General features: G+C 37.6%; 2 protein-coding genes across 9 annotated transcripts in view; both read right to left on the bottom strand.

The window, feature by feature from the left end:
- Window positions 1-15,348, bottom strand: part of osp (myosin phosphatase Rho interacting protein outspread) — a 63,769-nt gene extending 48,421 nt beyond the window's left edge. For 4 of the 7 annotated variants that reach the window (XR_012461621.1, XM_074139193.1, XM_074139197.1 and 1 more), the window contains exons 1-2: window positions 14,816-15,347; window positions 373-453 (exon numbers count right to left, since the gene is read on the bottom strand). Coding sequence is in view for 5 of the 7 variants with exons in the window: in XM_074139193.1 (XP_073995294.1) it covers window positions 373-453; window positions 14,816-14,944 (210 nt within the window). In the remaining 2 variants the exon portion in view is untranslated. Of the gene's footprint in view, window positions 1-372; window positions 454-7,636; window positions 7,740-14,815 lie in introns of those variants that run through there. The other 3 variants (XR_012461620.1, XM_074139194.1, XM_074139196.1) reach the window with 3 other exon arrangements.
- A 1,043-nt stretch (window positions 15,349-16,391) lies between these two features.
- Sur (Sulfonylurea receptor) overlaps window positions 16,392-24,117 on the bottom strand; it is an 88,565-nt gene continuing 80,839 nt past the window's right edge. For both annotated transcript variants that reach the window (XM_074139200.1, XM_074139201.1), the window contains exons 23-31: window positions 20,993-21,214; window positions 20,756-20,913; window positions 20,487-20,682; window positions 19,625-19,862; window positions 18,695-18,819; window positions 18,431-18,618; window positions 18,222-18,325; window positions 16,970-17,166; window positions 16,392-16,773 (exon numbers count right to left, since the gene is read on the bottom strand). In XM_074139200.1, coding sequence (XP_073995301.1) covers window positions 16,618-16,773; window positions 16,970-17,166; window positions 18,222-18,325; window positions 18,431-18,618; window positions 18,695-18,819; window positions 19,625-19,862; window positions 20,487-20,682; window positions 20,756-20,913; window positions 20,993-21,214 — 1,584 coding nt within the window. In that variant the 3' untranslated portion in view covers window positions 16,392-16,617. The remainder of the gene's footprint in view (window positions 16,774-16,969; window positions 17,167-18,221; window positions 18,326-18,430; window positions 18,619-18,694; window positions 18,820-19,624; window positions 19,863-20,486; window positions 20,683-20,755; window positions 20,914-20,992; window positions 21,215-24,117) is intronic.

Genomic DNA, 24,117 nt, shown 5'->3' with positions numbered 1-24,117 from the left:
AGCTCCATCTAATATTAGATTCCATCTACTAACCCTAATTTAGCATCCTCCTTGGCTTTTCAATCGAACATGCATGCCAAGAGAAGAGTGACTGCGCCAAATATCCAATCCCCAGGACCCTTATAGCCACTCTAAAGTGAAATTGCCCACATTTTCGACGGTTTGTGTGATCTGCTCTTATTCAGTTTTAGACAATTTTCAATGGCAGCTCCGAACTGAAGTTGCCAATTCTGTGACTAAGGCATTGCTACACTTCATTAATGAGACATCCACCGAACCGAGAACTAATTATTGCTTTTAAACTCCAACAACAAAACAGATAATGATTCCAAAGCAGTGACATTACAAATAATCTATGATTACAAATAATACCTTGGTTCGGTTGATCGGGATGGTGAAGTCCCAGCCTGGCGCCACAAACAGGTACCCACATTTTGCAACTTTCCTGGTAGCCTGTCAACAGATTGTCTCAAATTAGTAAGAATATCTACTCTATCGTACATGCACTTTTCGGCGTACTTCTTACACACAAATGAATATTTAAATAATTTCTCTTTATTTTGGTTTGTTTCTATTTTACTTTATTCTATTTTAGTTTCTACTTCATATTTATGCAGTATTTTACGTTCGTCATAAATGCTTGTTGAGTCAAAGTATTACGCAGTTGCGAATTGATCAATAAAGGTAAAAAAAAAAAAAAATCACGATTAAATATTTTATACAATAAGTAAATAAGATGAGGGGCGAGCAAGGAATGAAGAATAGAAGAAAATTTACCCATTGGTAGCACTCTACACGAATTAATAACAGTCCCGAAGGATTCCTCAGGATTATAACAGTCAGAGAGAACTGTAAGGTATTTTTTCCTGAGGAGTTATTATGTTGGTACGTTGAGGTCGTTATGAAGAAAGTTTGGATAGTAGAAAGGAGCGTTCAACTAATGTCGGAGAAACTTGAATTGCTACGTCCATCGTACTGTTCGAATGTTTCTCAGTTTAGCTGAATCTCATCATTTCTTTAGTTCCGTAGTTAGTGTAGTGACTTCCGGATAGAAACCTGTGGTGCGTTGGCCGTTACCGAAAAGAATTTAGTTCTGTCGTTTAATATCCAGTTTCGCAATTAATCCTAAGGTCAATCGAACATGAGTCGTACTTGTGGAAGGGGTAATACTTATGACCTTCCTTTACTTTACTTTTTCTTAATTTATTGTTAGATTAGGCTTAATGGGCGGACGTGAAACAAAGTTTTAGAAGCTGTATAGAGGCTAAACGTTTCACGAGCCATTATTTATAAAATGATACTCTAGAACTAGAAAAAAATTATTTGCACTTGATTAATCTCTTTCCTACAAAAAGTACTAGGCACGGCACAATAGAACATATTACAAAATATAAAAAAAATAATTAAGCCTACGAAAACTAGAGATAAATATACAAAAATACTAACTACGCTAAAACAATTTTGCCCTCTAATTTTTTTGATAGAGAAACTATCAAGGAGGAATAAATCTGTTGGCTGAACACAATGAACTACTTCTTCACAGGTTTGTCGGACGATTTGACGCATAGTAACGATGATATGGTAACGAGAGAGCCTCTGATACCACTCTGAGCACACTTATCATCAAACCAATAACTGTTAAATACCGTCACCAACTGACAGGTTGGTAACCTTCCTTTCGTGATCAATAAAGATAGAAATGAAAGATATAGGTAAAATAAGGCAGTTAGAAACAGCGTTAACTAAGGTCCTTCATTCAAACGAAACAATTCTGAATATAAATTCTGATCTCCGATCAGAAAAGATGGTGGCCCTTCGGAATGTGGGACTAGCCTAATAAACCACCAACAATATGCACACACACACACACACACACAATGAAACCCTTTATTTACAAACCCGAGCATGCACGAGTAAAGACGAACTCTTACGGACAGTAATTTAGCACTTGGACCTTTAGGATCACATTTTTAATTAAACGGATTTACTGGATATTTGAATGCATTTTGTATATCAGTCAGCTATCCACTCTGCACTGCTGGTCTCCGTCCATCACCGGACAGTGAGCTGTAAGAACCTTCTAGGAAGAGAAAATCTAAGGGTCAGCAGCTGGATTCGAACCCGGGACCTCCGCGTGGGGGGTCCAGTATGCTAACCGCATAGCTAATCCCTTCCCTCTCTACTAACTGTTATTGCCATTAAGAAATAAGGAGGCCGACCGACTTTCCATTAAGACTCGACTAAGAGAACGCGGCAGTCACTATTTACTACCCATATTTGCAACAATACACCTGATGAGTGAATATAAAGTTGTTTAAAAGAAGATAAGATTTGAAGGGAAGAGACGGGCTGCAGTTGTGATTTGGAGGAGCTGGTTAAGGTTGGTGACTGCAGCACAAGTGTCTTGAAGAGGATGGCAGTTGTACGTGCAGCCATCTCACTACCGTTGCGCACACAGTTCCAACTGTTATACTAACGGTTCGACACACAAACACTTCTCTGTGTCTATGTATGTTAGATTTCCGGTGAGTACAAGTAACTCTTCTCCGTAGTGCAACCTAACCTAACCTACTTAGCCTAGTAATACCAGCTGACCGGCGCGAGGAAATCTGATCAAAGCTGTGGCTGCCTCCCCCATTCAGCAGACTTCACACCTCCAGCCCAACAGCACTAACATCACTTTCTCTTCTATTACAATTTCCACTAGTCTAATTCATAAACTTTCTTCAAACTGCCAGTATTTGGGCCATACCAACGTTCTTACCAATATTATACTGTTTGACACCCTTGGGTGGTGGTAGTGGTGGGGGGGAATGCGACCCTCATTTTGTTCACACAACTCTCATAAAAAACAAAAACATTTTAATAAGGGAAATATTTAGTCCACTGTGTGTATGCGTAATGAATGCAGTCAGGTAAGAGATCGTAGGAGCTATTTTCCTAGAAATCTCTAGAAAGAGTAAAATCTGACATGTGACTTCCGGTAAAACTCGGCATTCTAGACATACGTTTGCCAGAACGCTAACAACCCTTTTTTCGGCTACCTTTTTGGATGACATCATTCGACTTCAAAGTCAAAATTAGTCTTTCATAACGAAATTTCAATTTTTACCTTATGGATAGTAGTTAATTTACGAGAATAGATTAAGTAATTAAGAAATAATATGAAATTTTCAAATCTTAAGAAAAAACGTACCCCATAAAAAAGGTTTTGGGAAAAGTAGGGGAATGAAGTTTGCACGTTAAGCTCCGCATCATTGGTGTAAAGTGCATCAGTGAATTGCGATTAGATGGTGATGATTGGAATTGTATCTCAGATGTGCAGACACAGCACGGAATGTGTTGGTTGCTAACATGCTGAACATCTATTTGCCACAACTATCCACCACCGGCCAACTTAAACATCTATATTTCTTCATCACAAATTCTACTCAGGGTCTGTTAGCAATGTGACCCAGTTATAAGGAGCCAAACAAGCTAAAAGAGCTGCTTTAGAGCTGTTCGTCCAACACCAGGCAGCTCTTCTTCTAACTTGCCTGAGAAGAATCCGCACGTCCGGATACGCTCGACACTTCTGTTAGCTACTTCTTCTGCTACTGGCTGCCAACTTCGCGTGATTATTCCAAATTCGTTAGGGCCATTTTTAATCGCTCGGCCATACATAGCAACCTCCTCTACTTACTAAATATTCAAGGCAACATTATTACCACCATCTTAACTTTCCTCACTTAATACCTACCCAGCGCAATGGAATCTACTTCTCTTGGAACGGCCAACAAGCAAACCTTTCTTCAAAGTACACATTGTACAGAACTTTTCCTTCGGCTACTTCAATTAGACGTATAATTTCAACAACGGTTCGTTTGACCACTTTTGCTCTTTAAACTTTCCAAAATTTAATTTGGAACTTTACTTAAATGGTTGGTTCCAATCAATACCCTACGGTGATGAAGCCGTACATTGCATTTAAATGCACTTTGGAGAGAGCATCTTGCCACCCTCAAAACAGTCTATTCGAATTTTTGTGGGAAATGCTAGAAACAGAAATTATATGTTATTTAACGGAAGTGTTAGAAGTAGGCTGAGATTATTCAAACGAGTTTCTCAAACTCTCAATGAGCAACTAACAGAAAGGAAGTGCATACATCTTCAATAGGCCGCAAGGCATTCATTGAACCCATTTCATTCATTTGCCTCAAATTTGGGCAAAGGTTGTTTCAAAAACCATTTTCCGAATGATTTCAAGTAATATCACGCGCTTAGACTCCTCTATTATGGCGGCTCAAGTTATTCCTCAAACCGCAAGTTCACTTTACTCGACACATTTTGAGATTTCCTTATCTCCTTTTTCTTCTACATTGTTCTACAATTTTGATTTTTTTTTTTTTAAGAAGATATGTTTTATGAAAGCTGTGGAGATTGGGGAGAGACTAACCCTCCGACATTACAAGTGGTTTAATTTAAATGAATAAAACTTAATTTCGCAAAATGTGCCTGGATGTATGAGTGTAAGAGAAGGGAAAAAGATGGCCAATCATACTGAGTGTAGACAAACCGTTACAAAAGCACTGCGATTTGGAGGACATTAGGAGTGTGTACAAGGTAAACACGTGTGTGAGCGTGCGCTTCAAGGCCATTCACTTCGCAACAAAATTCAGGCAAATATTTACAGGTAAGGCAACACACAGCTTACTGTGCTTATATACAGGGGTAAGGTTCCCAGCTCCCACTTTCAATATTAGGAAAGCACTTCTCTTAAGACCGTCAGACCTGTTTTCCGCACTAAGCTAGAAGTAGAGAGGAGCTGCTCAACTTATGGTTCACAGGAAAAGGAAGATCACCAGCGTTACCAGGAGTATGCCTATGGTCTCTCCTACACTGACGGTAGGTTTTTTGATTGAAGCAGCTTCTAACTTTTTCTTCCAAATTTGGCAACTTTTTATCAAAATAAACGTCACTCATAAACAAAATAAACCTTTAGTTTACAGAAAATTAGGTGATTTCATATTTTTTATATCCAAGAGAAATCAAATTTGGGTGCTTTTAAATAGTATGTCTTTTCGTGCAGTTCGACGATCAACCTTAGTGGAAGTTCGTACTGGAGAGTATTAGAAGGAGTTTGGCACTTAGTATGCATAATAAAGATAGCACCAGATTCCAGTCCTTCAACCTAGATGCTGGATGAGCCCTATTATATCAACTAATACTTACGAACTGCACTTGAATCATCTTATATAGTCATCTTCAACTTTATCATCCTAGTCATTACACACTAAGCGTCCTGAGCCACCTCGAAGAAAGGTTAAAGATATTTAGGACAAGGGCCAACGGTCACAGCCACGCCCGGTAAATCGTACACGTGACATTCTCACAAATACATTTGGCAATCAAGGTCACCGCCGAGAAGTACATAAATGAAAATAATTCTAAGTGGCTAGTTGGGCAATTTAACATGTAAAAGGAGCACATGTGCAATATATATTGAGGGGAGAGTATGGCGACTAGTCCGGAAATTCTGCCATTCCAAGCGCTGCTTGGCTCAGACTAGTGCCAACAATCTGATCTACTTCCATCTGGCTTATTATCTACTAAATGCAGTTTAATTTGCATTATAACCTTCACTTTTGTAGACTTTTGCTTGATTCAACCAAATGACATGTTTCTTTCATAAACACAATTTAGTTGCGAACATCGGTGTATATCGTATTATATTTGATAGGCAGGCAAAGAAATCTTGCCTGTAATGTTGTTTTCAAAAACAAGAGAGTTGGGGCAAGATCTCTCCGCGTCAAGTAACTGTCAATCAACTGCCCCTTCCTAACTTGAGTGTATCACCAGAGTGAAAAATGTTCTACTTGCGAGTAGTACTCAGATTACCTAAACGAATTTTAGTTGAGACCTTTACCATCTGAGAGATTTACCACTTATGGTGTGGAGAATTCGACCAACATTCCTATATTGTACGAGTATTTGTCACCTTCCTGTTAGAAACATTAAACAAAAAAGGTCCAATTAACTAAACCCATCTGATAAGGCATGAAAATCCAAAACCAACCAAAAGAGAAAAGAAGATAATGAGGACAAAGGATAGAATCACTTTGCAGAACAGTAGAGGACAGCAGAGTTGTCTGATGGCCAAACCAGAGCATGCGACAGTTGAAGGCGGTGACGTAGTTGGAGGACACTCCCCTTGGTCCACTTACCCATCACAACACTCCACAATTAGAAACTACATCCGTTCGACTGTCATTCGCAAACAATACTATTGCCACTGTACTGCACTCGGTTCTACGTGGCACAATTATTACTTCAATTACTAATTCTTCAGTGCTATTTATTATCTAATTAGTTGCTATTTTATTATAATAATAGTTCTAATGGGCAGTAAATAAAGAGCGGTCATTTGTAGCAAGCATTTATACCTTTAGTGGGGGAACTCTCCTAGATCTTAATAACGTCCATTGTGAAACCCAACAAAGTCAAAGCCCAAGAAGGTGAAATGGGTGGCCGACGAGCTAAGGAGGCATCCAGCGCACTTCCGTCCAAAATCTTACGTTGAATACATGGAAAAGAATCATTGCAGTTGAGACCTAAGTTGGAAAAGGTATTCAGATTACAGTTATCTTTGCAACATTTAGCGCATGAATCTAGCTAATAATTACCATCAGGGCGAATGGGAGCCTGCCTCCACCGCTTTAATAAAATTGAAAGCCCTCAAGCTCCTGTGAAAGGCACTGACGGAGCAAGTATCTCTCAGGTAATGGAAACTGAATCAGAGAGAATTCAACAGGCCCAAATAGTAAACAGATATTTCCGTGTTAGAAAATAATAATTTGACGATTACAACCCCTTCTTTTTATGATGAATAAGAGAAATTAGGCAATTATTCTACCAAAATTAATCAAATTAATATGAAAATAAAGTTGCTTGGAAGATCCCCAAAAAATACACACTCAATGAGTTAACTTCATTTGCGAACTTCAATTGAAGTGCAAGTTCGAGTCACTTCTATTTAATTATTCCTTCAATTGCACTACAGAACAATAAATATTTCAAAATAACTTGAAATGAAAAACAATTTGTTTTATTGCTAATAAAATTATTGGCATTATTGTTGAGGCCTAAAATGCCTTAACTTTCCTTATCATTCCTTAAATCCATGGCATAGAATAAAATTTAAAACCCTCAAGGAATTGGTGAACTAGTTTTAGGAATCAGTAATGCACCCGTAACGAATAGTGAATTTAAAGCAGGTGGAGAATTTTTGATAAAATTTCTGACTGAAATAAGATACTGTCTTGGCCTGATCCAGTCTGGGGCAGAATACTCTATCCAGCAATCAACCACTAAAACTAGCGGCAATCAAATTAGTTTAAATTGATTGCTTGTGTTCCGGTCACTTAGAATGTACGAGATAGATACCCAGAAATCTAACTTTACTATTTTCGTTATATTGTAAAAAAATCCTGCTCCATACTGCACCCAGTGCTAGGACACTACCGCAACAGATGGAGGGAATCGTTTGTTTGTTAATGGACGGTTGTCTTTAACCCCGAAGTGGGCAGTGCACTGGTAAAAACTTCGGGCGTCAATAACCTCAGATGTTGTCGTGCCTTAAACTGAAAGAAAAAACTACCTGTAAAGATGACATACTGGCAAGAAGAGGGGTTAGTCAGCACTGCCACCAACAGTCCAACAAGCACTGCGCACCAAACAACCTTCCACTGCCACTGCCTCCTAGCTTGGCTTGCCATGACAGAAACAGGTGACTGTGGTCCTTGAGAGTTTCCCTAGCTGCAATTGTAATCATCACGTGTAGCCACACAAACATCCACGAGATACAAAACTAGAAGCAAGCTTAAGAGGTGAGATAAACTCAGTGCAGTAACCTTGACTCTGCATGTTCCCTTCTTTAGCAGGCTATATCAGCTGAATTTCATAATCCATTTTAGTTACAAATAAAGCTTTCTTTAGGGAAACAGAAGAGAAGAACAGCTGGTATCAAATTTTGGAAATAATTTCTTAAAGGAGGAAATAAATGCACAAATTGCTTGCCAATAACTTGCTATGCTCAATCACACTAAATCTCGTATAAATCACTCAACAGTTTATATCGTAACTGTACGTATGTTTGTTAGGCGCCTCCGTCCATGATATTTAATTAGGTAGTTGGGTGTAAAGCCTGCCTGAAATAATAGGCATTTCTTGACTTCTTACTTTACTTTTCCAAATTATAAAATCGCTTTTTATTCGAATGCTAGCAAAGGCGAGTGGTAATAGTGGGCCTAAACTCAGCCACAGGAGTTCCACACTTCTAACGCCCACATGGAAACCAAACATTTTTTTACAAAAATATGTAATATCAGGCTCCTGATAAGAAAACTTAAGTGGCACTTCCTGTTCTGGGATTCTGATGGCTAAGTCCTGCGATTTACTATTTCCGAGCAATTTTTACCAAATATGAGAAGTTCTTCTTACCTCAGTTCAGATGAAGATTTTAATTCGGAGAGAATCGTTCTTTTGTGGAATTCGCAAGTTGCTATTTCTTCACGCTCGGAACTGCAATAATTCTGTTTTTATGAGAAAAGCCTATGGGTAACTGTTTTGAGGGAAGTCTGACCGACCACCTCTTGTCCCAGTAGGTCTTTAAGCGACAAGACAATACTAAAGCGTAACCATTCGCTGAAGTTCAAAGTTGATAAAATGCGGTCGTACGACCGGCTAGCCAGATGGAAATGTTTTCGGTTTCGCCGTGGCCATTGTACATTAGAGTTGTACACAATGCGATCGATTAATGTTTAGCCCATCGGACAGCTAGAACTGTGTGAAAAATCGTAGGCTACTTTGTATGTATGTGAGCCTTATAACGTCAGATTGTTCCAATTAAGTGCCTGAGGTAAGGTTGGACTGACGGAAGGTGACGGTTGGTCAGAATAGAGTGAAAACGAATTCAGGAAGGAAATACAACCAACATAATTTCAGATATCCACCCTTATTAAAGAGGCACTGGTCACACTGAAGCAGCTAAGTGTCTTAATTACAAGCAAAAATGGGGAAGTTAAATCTGGCGGAACAGAGTGTACACACGTTTATTACTGCAGTGTAACACAGTAATTAGATAATTCTCTGTCCACAAAGACTCGTTTACGTTATAGAATTAGTTATGTAATCGACGGGCCGAGTTGAATGAACATTCAGGTGAAACTTCCAGCTTCTTGACTGGAACGAATAGAAACGGTTCGCTGGCGCAATTCTATTCTGGCCATACATTCAAGCAACACAATCACTTGGACCGTTAGCAAGCTCACCAACTACTACAATGCTTCTAAATTAAACATATGATTTAATGAAAAATCAATGTACTTCTTTAACCCTCTGATTACAATATCTCTGATCGTCTATCTCTTAGAAATATGGCGCAGGGAGATCGGCAGATTTTCCATTTAGGGTTATCTCTTGATTTGTTTATTTTGAGTCCTCTGGTAGCAACACACGGAAGATCGCGTTGTTTAACTTTCAGTTCAGCTGCATTGGATCAATAAAAATTTTTTTTTATAAGATTAGCAGTGGATGTGATCTAGACCTGGCCGATTTTAATAAATCCCTGATATTACTCAATGAAAGCTTTCTTCTTTCAATACAATTTAAAGTCTGTTTCTAAAACATTATGTCTAGAAATAATATGGCCGTAACTATTACTTACTACTCGTAATGTAAGCTCGGGGTCAACAACTGTCTCAGGCTCCTCAGAGAAACTAGTCCCATTTTGACTCGCAGACCAATTTACCTTCCAGTGAGGAGCCCTCAGCCCACACGACCCCCCCCCCTTCATTTTATTTAGCATTTCAACTTTTATTTTAATATCCATATGAAGGTGAGGTTTCGTTCTGTGTGCAAAAAATTTACTAAAATGAGGAAATTATATTCTTAGTGGGAGAAATTTTCTTCAAGTTAATAATTTTGTTGGGATGGATTTTATTTAATTGGAAAATTTGGCCAAATTGAACTTTAATTTAATTTTAAAACTGAATTCAGATTTGACACCTGAGACACTGAAATAGATGAGTTCGAACAAGACACAACAGTCTGTGTTATGTTTCAGCGATTTTTAACAAAACACATTCTTAAAAAAATTAAATACCGGTTATATTTGATTAGTGAGGGCTGTAAATTAGATTTGCCTTAATTAGTTTAACAGCAGCTGATTGTATGGATTCCTTGTGTTGTTTGCCCATATTAGGAGTGATCGCTTAGACAGCCCAGAGTGTGCGCTCAGCAATATACGGTGACTCCCTTTTATTTGGTACAGTCATGCAACATTATCCACCACCAATATTCACCAAATTCACGTAATTTAAGCACAAAACTAGTGCGAGAGGTCAAGTTAACCAATATGGCGACCTACCAAAAAATCTTCTGAAAATTATTAACAAAACCCAGTCGTACGTTATTCGTACTCTGCATTCCTGAGCCAGGGCGCTAATGAATATACTCAGTTAAGATTAGATATCCTGATCAAAGTCAACAATCCACATACTCACTCGACATTCATTTCTTTTAGTTGAAGAGAGGTCAACATTCGAGGTCATTGGTGCCCGGAGCCTTTTTCAGCGCTCCGCTGGCCTTCGGACAGTGACCTCTCATTACAGGCAACACTGTCTAACCGCGGACGAGCTGCAAGAGGCTCCCAGGAAGAGAAAATCTATGGGCCAGCATCTGAATTCCTCACCCCTTTAGGTCATAATATAAAATAAAATGCCCCAGACTAAAGCTGTATTAAACATATGTTCACCAGCAAATTTTGGACAAGCTCAGATATTGACTCCGTCACGGGAGACTAGTGGCGCTCTCTGGAAGTAGCCACTGAGATCTGCTGGGTCTGATAGAACCCCTTCCTCTAACACTATTTAAGGTGGGGTAAAGGACAGGTGCCGTGACTCAAACACAGACATATTCACGAGATGTTGGCCAACAGTTTCAGGTATTTTGATGAAGAAATCCCACACACACACCACACTGCTGTTCCCCTCCACCCCCCCCCCCCCGCATATCTATTAACATTAACAATAATCACTAGTTTAAAAATAATAATGGTATTGTACGAGTAGTTCAGCTGGTTACTTCTTCTATCAACATTCTGCCTAAGATTCTCTTGGCCCATTTAACCTTCACATTATCTACCCTAACTAGCAAAGATTTTACCATGTACCAAAGCTTCACATGGACCCTTACCAGAATTGCCCCTAAATCTTAAAACCAACGAAATAGAAGACTAGCAATTTGAAGTGCTAGGACTAATCCGACCATGGTCTCAATCAACAAAACTAGGGGTGTTGATAATGTATTTGGGTAGAATAAAGGTAGAGGTTAACACATACATAAAAATAGCACGGAACAAAGTAAGATCAAGTATAGAAACTTACCAGATAAGTTCACAATAATTTAATTAACAAGTGCAGTTGAAAGTTGCAAACTGGCTAGAGGCGGTGCTTGTATTTAATAAATCAGAAGTGAACTTTCTGAGGGTCGAGGTCAAAACTAGGAAGACTATGGATTAAATCTGTGTTATAAATCCATAGTGGCTAGTGTGTACTAAACTGGATTAAAGTTTAAGAAGACCTGGTGGGCAGTCATAAACGGGCATTTTGAAAGAAAAAGATATGGATAGAGTAAAAAGGCGATAAGATTGGATTTAGAAAGCAGCGCAATGCTGGAGCTAGCAGGTAGATGGCCGGCCGCAGGTAAAATGGGGTCACTGACCTACTTGCAGCACCATCTCGCACTGTCTCCAGGAGGTCACCCTAGTCTAGATTCTGCATTGCTGTAAAACTTTCACTCAGATCGTCCTACACTTTTGAGATGGGAATTCGAAGCGATCCCAGGGCTTCCTTTACAGGCTGCCAGAAAAAGTAAAAAAGGTGGAACTGAAGAAACCTCAAAATAAGATGCGCCGATTTAAGATCTAATCTCTCATTTAATACCAAACGACTATTGTACACATCTATTCTAAAACCTAGCAGGATGTACCGTACTGAACTGTGAGGTTTAACGAAACGTTCTAATCATCAACGAATTCAACCCCTCCAGACCAAATTCTTCATATTACATTAGCACTCCAATTTTCTCTGGTCAGAGTAAGACAGCAGTTAGTGCTCACATAGCGAGTGAGTTGATGTGTCAGCAAAGTGGTCAATCTCGAGTGTACTATTCAAAATGAATTGAAAATCACTTTGCACTTTGAGAACTGGCCCCTCACTCCGTGCAGACTTCACTCACACCTGCTGTGAGGAGAGTGCAGGACTGTTTGCGAAGGAGGCAGAGATCGAGACGGCTCAAGCTTGGCAACTGTCTGTAGAGAAAGCAAACAGCTTGTCGCCAATAAGAAAGCAACAAACATGACAGCAGTACTGCAATCATACAATTTCATTTGGGCGAAAATAGTGAAACTTTGTAGTGGTGAGCAACCTGAATTGGCCACTAAATTGACAGTGAAAGTGACTGGTCCATACCAGAAAACGGGCAAGTGAACTGAATTTCTAAAGCAAGCCCCTCTGCGAGAGATTTGGTCGCTGGAATTAAAGATGTCTGCACCTCAATATCGTCCGTCAGTGATGGCTAGAGGATCTCATCTAAAATCCACAACACTAACACCGCTAACCACAGAATGATACCCTCAGTTGTCGTTTTTATATGTTATGTACAAACGCAGTTGCAAAGCGCAGATCACAAGAAGGAGAAACAGTTTAATAGTGGCTACTCACTTATACTCAGCCTATCCACTGTTCATTTAACAAACAAAAGAATCGCCAGCGGATTGCCAATGAGCTTCTGTTTTTTGAGAAGATAAAACAAGATACAACAAGCTGTCAGTCTAGTCTGACTCAAAATAAATGCCTTCTCTCTTTGCCTGAACTCACAGTTTGAGTACGGAGCGGTGTTCTCTCTCAGTTCATACCTTTTAATTGAAACCTGGCTCTTCTGTCATCCTTGAGAACCATTGGTTTATTCCTTTACAGTTGAATAAAAAGTAAATATGTTTCTCCTAATTATGGAGTTTCAAAACAAGTTCACTCGATCAGAAGTGTGAATTACAGTTCTGGCATCGGGAAGAATGAATGCGGTGTATTACAACTCAAATCTCTTGTGCAACAGGTGCTCTTCTTTTTACTACAATTCCACAGTTCTCTCACCAGCAGAAAAATTGATTTTATAAAAGTTTCAGCCTAGTTAGTAGTAGAGTTAGAGAAGCCTCTAGGGATATTTCAGTGAATTGATCCAACTAAGTTTAGGAAAAGCGGAGAGAAAGCGAGATTTGAAAACCAATTTTAAGTATTTCAGAGGAGGAGGTGGTGTAACAGATATCACAATTACATAATAAATAAACAGATGATAAGATAATGTTCTTACCGTCCGGGTTGGTTCCAGGAATAGTCTGGTAATTGTTTCGTAACACTATCACCTAAAACTGAACTACCGCTTAGATGAAAATTTCTGACCGCCGACGGTCAACTTGCGTACGTGCGAATAATTATGAAGTTTATTTGACTAAAGCGAAAACTGATATGAAACGGAAATAGCACTGCAGATGGAAGCCTTCCCAACCCCCTTTCAAAACAGGTTCCAGTAATTTCGAATAAAAGTTGACGATTTTAAATGCGCAATGAGTAGTTTACCAAATTTAAATAAAAATTTAAATTAAAGCCATTTCCGGAGAAGCCCAAAGAGGGTGAACAAAAAATTCATCACAGGAAACTTCCTGGAGTCTGATTTCGGCAAAGCACTTTCTAACGCCCCACAACAGTATTAAGACTAAACATAAAATTTGACAGCCATTTTCCGTTTTACATACTCTGCAGACATTATACATTAATGTTTTCACCGTAAAAACCACATTTTCTATCTTTGGGGGCTTCCTAACTTCATTTCAGGCGAAACTTCAAAATAGAAAATGTGCACGATTTCAATACTTTCTCTTTCGAGCGGTTAGAGTAAATGAAAATATAAGCAAGCGAATGTCTTAATAAAAAATAAAATAAGAAACTCGACGGCAACAGAGCAGTAAAAGAGTGAAATAGGTTGTACTGTTAGTTCAATGACCCACAACACAATTATGACACTTTCTAATCAATGTATTCACTTAGCTGCAGATGGTCATAATTTGTGCATTTCCAAAATACTGATTTTTAGTTTTCGTTGAATTAAAAAAAAGGTTTCAAATTTAAAAAAGAAACCCTAAAACAGTCTAAACTTTGTGACGTTTGTGTAGATTTTTTTAAAACATAAACCATTGTAATAAGGTAATTTAAATTTCCCAAAAAAGAAAGAAAAAGATATTTTTATTTTTCAACAGCGCTATTTCATTAACTCTTTGCAAGCCGTCCCAGAAATTCAGGTAATTGAAAGTTGCGAAAATGGTCTCGAGATTTGGTAATAGTTTACATAATGATGGAAGATTAGTTCCAATGTGTTTCTTGAGAAGTTTTGGGCCATACAATCAACACCTACATATCCACTTCAATTAAATTTACCTTATGCACTTTCTGATTCTCAATAGAGTGAAAATAATTCGTTAAAGAAGTGTATAGACAGATAAAATGTCTCAGGCTTATTAAATTTAAGTTTCCCTCTTTTCCATAAACAATAAGCTTGCAAATAGGAGACTGAAATTAAAGCTATGGAAATTTCCCAGTGAAACAAGACCAATGCCAGCAAATTGAATTTTCTAAGCCCATGTAAATGATTTCAATACACATGTTAAAATGATCACAAACATTAATCAGGCATTCAAACAAAGCTTTACTCTAGAACTGCTTACCCTATTGCTTTCCAAAGCTTCTGCACTATGCTCTTCTTTTTGTCGAAAACAATTAGTACACTTAGTTTTATTAAATATGTTTGGTGAAAATTTTCTACATTCACCAGAGCGAATTAATTGGCTTGACATATTTTTTTTTCTTTTTTTGGCAAGAGGAATTTAAATCTGAAGCATTGTTACTAAATTAACTCACAGAGCACAATTATCCAAACCACAGTATATTTTAAAAACATGAAAACAAAATTATACAAACTGCGAACTTTTTTACATCCAAGCTCCCAGACAAAGATATAACTGTGTTCAACACCGGTACTGGGTTTACTACATGGCGACGATGTATTCCAATATTGTATGCAGCAGAACATTTAATCACTCTGTTAAACGATAAAACATGAGATTGCACAATTACTCTTTTATGAAAAAAATATGACGAAGGTGAGCATTAGATATAGGACAACATTAACTACCGCACCTCGCCGTTTTGCGATTCAACAAGAACTGAATTCCTACAAGCAATATGGCCACCACACTAACCAATGTACAACATGGCTGCCCACAACCAGGCAACCTGGCGGCCTTATGCCCAACTATCGTCTGCGCGAGTTTAGAGCGCCCAAACTTACGTTTCAGTGAGCTCATTAATTTGAATTTTGACTTGATAACAAATAGTTACAAATCTAACCTGCCTCTCCTAAATAAAACTGCAAACATTACTGACTTAAAATTCCTCTTCTTGGGTTCACCGTGCAGAAAATATATGTAGTTGTATGATTGTAAAATTTGGGGATCCATCAAATCTTCTAACTTCAAGAAAATATAGACATTTCAATCTAAACTGATACGATTCATTACTGACAGATCTTACTATCCTTAATCCTTTCGCTAAACACCGGTATTAACATACACATATTTTGTTACTAATAATAATAAAAAAGTTTCCAGAAACAGCACAACTCAACTTTCCCATAATCCAAGTACCCCCACTTTGTATTTTAATGTATGAATTCTTCAACTTAATTACATCTTTGAACTTTTTTTAATTATTATTTATCAGGCTATAATTTTAAGAGAAATATTCTATCTAAACATATTAGATAAGTCGGGAAAACTAATTGAACTTGTAATACATATTTGTACAGGCTACATTGGTTTCTAGTTCTAGAAACTTTACAAAATACAGTCACTTATAAATTACAAATGTTTAATAACTTTTTTCAAACATTATAGGACCATCAAAAAATCTCAAACCCGTTATTTGTTACTATATTTCCTCTCTCTCTCTCTCACTCACTCTCTCTCTCTCTCTCTCTCTCTTGGTGGACGTTCTTACTTTTCCAGAAAGAATTCAGCGGTAAAAATAGACAAATTTGAGACAGTTGTAATAATTATACATATAGCTACCAGACATCTCTACATTCTGAGATTGAACTCAATAGGAATAAGTCAGAAATTGGACTTCAAAATAAGCAATATTTTTAATTGAATTTGATAGCGCATGGCGAGCCTGTATTCTCCGAACTCATATTGGAGAATTCATCACTCTTTAAAGAAAAGGATAATGTTCATACTACTCTCATACTCTTATGTTATATCAAAATTTATTTGTGCTTTACACTACCTCGAAAAACCAATGTAATTACACAAAAATATAATATTTACATTTTAACACAAAATATAAACTATATCAACTCTTATATAACTGTCCTGCCGGACAATGAACAAATTCTGTCTGTACATTTCTTCACAAATGGTCATTTAGTTGATGATGTACTGCAAGGAGAAACTTAGAGGACAGAGACAGGTCAAGGATGTTGTACGCTGCCCATGGAAGATCTCAACATTGATGAGAATATACCCATTGATCGGCTCAATAGTTCAGAAGGTGATCCATCTTCAACTATCTTTCCTAATTCTAATACTATGATACGATCGCACGATAGCAACGTTGTCAGGCGGTGCTGTATCAAGAAGCAAAAAAAGATTATAGACATTTGTATTTGAGGGTCTCTGTTCAGGATGAGACTTTGTCCTATACAAGCGTTCAAATATAAAGCTGACACTTTATTTCGATCTAAGAGGAGACATGTCTCATTCTAAGCAGGTTTCCACGACAATTACATTAAATTGACTTTAAGTAATATAGTAATTGCTTACAGCTATTGTTATAACAGTCTTATTTGCAAAGGCTTTCTCAGCGGCATGAGTGAAAGTTTTTTCTGTGGTTAAATCAAGTGCACTTGTGGCCTCATCCATAACTAAGCATGCAGCGTCATGCAGTACAGCTCTGGCCAGGCACAACAGCTGACGCTGTCCTGCACTCAGGTTCACTCCTCCTTCTTTCACAGGCCCATCTGAAAGAACCCCAACAAGAATATAGAGTTTAACAATTTCTCTCTTGTCAGAGGAACGCTTGAACAAACCATATTTGCAAACGTCTTCAGACACGTTCCGTAACTAACTGTGAAAACTCTTAAAGCAAGAGCATTAACTATAATATGGAGTAAATACTCACTCGGCTTCCACTCACCCTATTTCACATAAACATCCTTTCTTTGTTTTAAATAGGTGCTTCATTCCTATCTTCCACAAATAAAAATGATTCTATTGAAGGAAATTTAACTAGTCATTTCCCCACAATCCCACAATAGAATTTTTGTTCTCTGACAAACTTCGAAAATCAAAGTATTCGCTCACTTAAGTTATGTCCAAGCATTCTTTGGCACTCTTTAGAAGAGCTAATATTTTTCGAACTCGGACTTTTCGATAAAAAATTGTTATTCGCTCAATTTTTTTAATTTAAGAAGCTTCTTAATTTAAGATCAATGGCGCCCGGACCTATTCAATGCACTGCAGCCCTCCAAATAGTGTACAGAAAAAAAAATCAATCAGCTGATAATGAGTTGTAAAAAGCTCCAAAGCTGTAAGCCATAACTGTGTCTGATGCTAGACTTCTGTCGCCCTCATCAAAATAATTATTGCATTTTTTCTGGAGGGGGCTCGCTATGGACGTACTAACTCAATCACATTATTATTATTATTTTTTGAGCACTGTAGAATTAGATAATAACTTATCACATAAGATGTTACTTAAGGATAATAATTAATTATTGCTAAAAATCCAAAATTTGAAAAAATCAGTTGATGTCCCTGAAGGGATTGTTTACTGCTGTTGCAAGAATTTTAATAAAATTCTTTTAAAAATTTGTTTTATAGCTTTATCACATTAGTGAGCAAATATTTCTTGTAAGACTGAATGGAAGGTCCATTCGTGATAAGATCGTGAGCAAGTCCAAGTCCAAGTTTAACAGTTTCTCCTATAACATTAAAAAAAAATACCGAATTGTAGTCGTAGAACCTAGCTTTGATTCTACTAACTGTACCACTCTAAAAGATTATTTATGTGAACCTAAGCCTCCAAGTTGAGAAGATATGATTTCTTTCATTTGTGCCATTTCTAAGGCTTCCCACAACTTCGCATCGGAATAACGGTTTTCCATATCCAAATTTTCCCTGAAAATAAATATTTCTTTTAAATCTTAATAAATTCCAAGATGGTAATGTAAGATAATAAATCAGCTGACTTATCGATTACTTCCAAGTTATTTATCAGATTACCTAATAGTGCCACTGAACATGATGATATCTTGAGGTATAATGGACAGGCGAGAACGCAGAACTTGTAGTGGTAGGGACGATATGTCAATACCATCGATTAGGATACTGCCTTCGATGACCGGCGACATTCCAAATAGTGACATAACTAAGGAAGATTTCCCACTTCCAGTTCGTCCGCAAATACCAATCTATGAGCAATTAAAACAATAAATCCCTTGATAATTAAATTTCATGTCAAAGATGCAGATTTTGTGGAAGACAAACCTTTTGTCCTGGCGGAATAAACAGGTTCAAATTTGATACAGCCACCTCATGCCTTTGATCGTAGCGCAGTGACACTCCTATAAATTTGATTTCACCTTTCGCCGGCCAACAGCGGGGGACAAAACCTAAAAAAAAAACACATGGCTCTAAAACAAATTACTTCTGAACTAAATTGACATTAGGTAGTCACCTGGAAATCAGGAAAGGATTAGATTAAATCAAAAGACTTGCTTCTTTCATTTGAAATGTTTCGTGATCGAGTTGATGAAATTTTGGTTTTTAATGTAACCTAACCTTTAAAATTAGATGTAAGTGTGTAAATGTTTATATATCCAAAATTTTTGAAAGTTTATTTATGTCAATGCATTGCAAACTAACTCTATTTGTTTGGGGGAATATCCCTACACATGCAAATAAATAAATCTATCTATCTATCATTTAAATAAATTTAAAGGCTGATTAAATTGTAATCGAACTCATTGTATTATTTTAGAAGGTGTGAGCTAAACTAGTAATGACAAAAATATTCTTTGTGGTTTCTAATATTTAGTGAATATATCTATTCACTAGTGAAAATATCTGTAAATTGACCATAGCCACATTATACCAACTGCAATTTTAACAATGGTTGAAAATTTGCCATGAACTTATGACTTTTTCCATTACTTTTTCAATAAAATATTACCAATACAAGTGTTTCTTCTTTGTTCTTTGATCTTTCTTTCTTGTAAGTTTTATAGGGTTTGAATTCGCGGACGCTAAAGCCTTAAGAAAGTGGGCATTTCCTATGCGTTACGGGAATCTGTAGAAGGTTATATCCAGCGGAAGTTTAAAGGTACTCATATACAAAGAACGATTGAAAACGTCAGAAACACACTGACAATAGTCAAAAATTCCCACGGAAGAAATACCAAGTAACTGATGGCGTACCATTAACTTTATAATCTTCCGGTTGCATCTTGATATAATGGCATACTCTTTCTACGCCTGCCATGTACATCTCCACATCTGAGGTGAATTTGACGACCCAGTTCAGGTAGATAGGAACTAGAAGGGTATAGTTGATGGCCAGACCTACCAACGCTGGTGTCACAAGGTCAGGCATCAGTTGGCTGCATATTAGTGACACCAACATGGCCACTAATACTATCGCCGCTCCAAGATAATCCTGCAAAATTGAATAGTAAGTTATTCATAGCATTTAAGAAGGCGGCTAAACATCTTGTCTGACTTTAACCACTATTTATTGTACAAACCAAATCTAAGATAAATAAATACATAATTGTCATTGCAGGCAAATGAGACGTGAATAGCGTGAGGAGAGTAGCCCTCCATTAAAGATTCTCCAACATTGAACAAGTTCAGTCGCTAGGGATATCCTTAGACCACTTCCTTTTCAGTCTCCTCGCGGTGTTTGGTGTAATAGAAGAGAGAGATTAGCTATGAGAGACCTGTGTTGGGCTAATGTTTTATGTTAACTGTACAAAGGGGGGGAAAAAAAACTTGACGTTCGATGAATAGTGTAAGGTTTAAAAAGTAGTAAGGTACGAAAGTTATTTGCCATAATCGTTAAGATTAAAATGTCTAAATCCTGTTGAGGCTGGAAGGTTTGGCGCATCCCCAAACTTCACAACCTTTGTACATAGATCTGATAACAGTCTTGTAAATTAGCCACACTGTGTAGAGGCTAAAAATTCTAAAATAGTTTAGATTCAATTTGCATTTTAATTAAAAATATCTTCATCTGAGAAACAGATTTTCAATTCAACATTATCAAAATAATAAGACTTACAAGAGCGATTCCAAGCCATCTGGCAGCTGAGTTGGCTATTAAAAATGCATTTGTATGATTATCTAATTTAAAAAAAAGCGCCGCGATGAATCTTCTCTGCTGTTTGTACGCCCTGATTGTTTCAAGGCCAGATATGGTTTCACACAGATGAGACAAAATAGGTGTTCGAGTCATACTGTCCAGCCTTTGTAGCTCCCTGATTATAAAGACAGCAAAATTATTGTTTGTTTTAAACGTTTAAGTTGATGAAGTTACAAATTTTCACCGACCTGGATGAACAGCGATAAAACTTTTGTACAGCGTAATATACTATACAAATTGGCACAGCTAGAATTAGAAACCATGGAGTAACTATTGCATTCACTAAAATTGCTGAAAAACATAGCAGAAGGAATTGTAGTAGTCTCTGAACAGAAGTAGTTAATTTCTGAAATCACACCCGAACTACAATGAGAGATCGTTTTGAACATTTATAGTGAATTAGCTAAAAATATTTGCTGACTTACCTTGTCAATAACCGTTATATCAGTTGAAAATCTAGCCAGTATCCTGCACAGAGGAGTAGTTTCAAATATTCTCATTGGCAGTGCGAGCACTGAATACAACAGATATTTGTGCAATCTTCGTCTGGCCTTGGCGCCGCAGTACTGCCCAATCAGGTTGGCCATTAGAGCTATTAGGACGCAGCCGAATGAGAAACCACAGTACACTATCAAGTAGTAAAACGTCTGAAATATATTTAGCTAGCTGAATAAGTTTGCTAGATTAAAATATACCAGAGTAAGATAATAAATATTAATTCGCTAGGATAATACAGAGCTAAGTTAATGTACTTTACTTCGTACTCACACACTCTAGTCTTCTTCAATTCTGACCAGTCTTAATTAAATCGGATAAGAAACTCATTACAAATTATTAGGACATGGGTTGAGGCTAGCCCACAAAAAGGAACATAATCTTACTCAAATTATGTGAAAATAACATTTTTTTTTTTTAATTAGCACTTATGAAATAATCGAACTTGAATTGGATACATATAATAATTTAACACAATGTAGGTGAAAAATAAAAATTTATTAATAACAATAAAATTGTATCCTAACCAAAGTCAATTTTTGTTAAACATTTTTAGATTAAATTGACAAATTTTAAAAAAATTAATCATCAATAAAATTTGTCACTGTTTTCTTTATTCGTTGCTGTTCTAGTTTTCAAGTTGCAAAACGACTGCGGTGCTGTGCACTCTTATTTATAGACACACTCCTTTCTTTTCATGCAGCTCCTAAATCCACTTTCAATCTAGCATCATTCTGAAACTATCTAATGCAAAAAAGTAACACATTATCTAATGCTTTTTCTTTATTTTTATTGTAGTCAAAAATAGAACAGGACTCATTTTACATAAGCCCGTTTTACTCAAGAAAAGATTATATTTTCTTTTTAAGTTTCACTCTAAATGTACTTACTCGTAGTTTGGATGAGTGTGATTCGTTTTTAGCTTAGGTCTACGTAAAAAAATTGCTTAAGATATCCAATACATCCAAACCTATCACAAGCAGTAGAGGGAAAAAGAGAGATCTGGCGCATGACGTCATCAACGTCGGATCCAAATCCCCTCCTTCCTTCATGTGGGTTGGGGGGTTGGGGGTCAGGTTAATATAAGAAAAAAAGTTTTTTAAAATACTCCTAGCTTCGATCCTGCGATCTTTTACTCTAAAGTCAGCAACTCTAACCACTAGACCATCAGTGTTACTGGTAAAAATATGTATTATTTAAGGTCTATCAAGTTGGGGTGGTCACTCCGCCTTTCCTCGCCGTAGCTGTGCCGATGGAGCGTGAGGTGTATGTGTGTGTGTGTGTGTGGGGGGGGGATGTATTGCATTCTCCACAGCTTCATCTATCATCTTTTCCTGGTTAAGACCACTAACCTTTTTATATTAAAATTCATAGCTCTCTATATGGTCACATATTGAAATGCTAGGTCACCAATACTAGAAAATGCATATTAATCTTTAGTAAATTAGTTCTACACAATGGGGAAATATTAAAGTACTAAGTGTCCGTTCATTACCCTCCGCATCTCTACATACATTGTATGTATGTACATACATTACATTACTTCCGCATTAGTTGAAAGTGCAAATGCTAATATTACTTTGAATTGCTGATATTAAATTTTTCCCACGCACATAAACATTCTATAGCCCATCTTCATAAACATGGCTGTTAAAGTACGAAGAATCATTTACCATCGCAAGTTAAATACGAGTTGGTGGGGGAGGATATTATTGTGTTTATAAACCACCTTCAGCTAGGATTTTACTGAGTTTGCTGTCCTGTGTGTCTGCTGAAGAAAACTCCCATATCACAGTTAGTACGATTTGTATGTTTTTTTACTTTTTTTCTTTCAGAGTCTATAGTAACTAGTAGTTAATTAGCATTACTTTTAATTTCCCTGTTTTTAGATGTTATAAAAGTAGAAATCACTAAAAGTCTTGTAGATCCCCCCCACTCACTCTTCGCCAAAACGTTTAAAAAAATATCGGTAAAAAATTAAACTGAGAGAGGAGGTGGTATAACGGAAGTTACTTGAGGAACTGTACAGCTAGGGACGTGGAAGAGCACCCTCCTACCCATCGAATAGGGGGGGATCTAACCGTGAACAGAGATGAAGCTGTGGAGAATGCAATACATCCCCCCCCCACACACACATACACCTCACGCTCCATCGGCACAGCTACGGCGAGGAAAGGCGGAGTGACCACCCCAACTTGATAGACCTTAAATAATACATATTTTTACCAGTAACACTGATGGTCTAGTGGTTAGAGTTGCTGACTTTAGAGTAAAAGATCGCAGGATCGAAGCTAGGAGTATTTTAAAAAACTTTTTTTCTTATATTAACCTGACCCCCAACCCCCCAACCCACATGAAGGAAGGAGGGGATTTGGATCCGACGTTGATGACGTCATGCGCCAGATCTCTCTTTTTCCCTCTACTACAAGCTCTTTCGATACTACAAAAAATGAGCGATTGATACTAATATTACGCATTTTGGATTGAATTTTCCAAAACATCCTAAGGATCCATTCTTATGAGGCCACTATGAAGTCGGTCTGCTGCTTGCGTAATCAGCTGATGGCATTTCTAATAGCTTATCTTCTTCTTCCTTTGGCACTGCGGCCCTTGTAGGACCTTGGCCTCCTTAAGCAGATTAGACCAGCCGTCTCGATCTACTGCCTTTCTTCTCCATTGGTGTATCTGCATTTTTTGGAGGTCATCCTCCACATCTTGCAGCCAACGGAGTCGCGGTCTACCCCGCGGTCTTTTCCCCCCAGGATGCCCCTCAAAAGCCTTGCGTGGGCCTCTCCAACGATCCATTCTTTCTAGGTGCCCCAACCATCTCAGTCTTCCGATTTTAATAGTGGTCACCAAGTCTGCATCCTTATACAGCTCCTTCAGCTCGATGTTCCTTCTACATCTGAGAACTCCATTGTCAGCTATAGGTCCGTAGATAGTTCTAAGGACCTTCCTTTCCCAGCAATTTAGTCTACTTTCATCGGCCACCGTCAGCGCCCACGTCTCCGAGCCATACATAACAACCGGTCTAATAATCGTTTTATAGATGACC

The sequence above is a fragment of the Rhodnius prolixus genome, unplaced genomic scaffold (genome assembly GCF_049639745.1).
Source record: "Rhodnius prolixus isolate KJV_2025 unplaced genomic scaffold, Rpr scaffold_23, whole genome shotgun sequence".
Taxonomy (NCBI): Eukaryota; Metazoa; Arthropoda; class Insecta; order Hemiptera; family Reduviidae; genus Rhodnius; species Rhodnius prolixus.
This window is presented reverse-complemented; position numbering and strand designations above follow the sequence as displayed.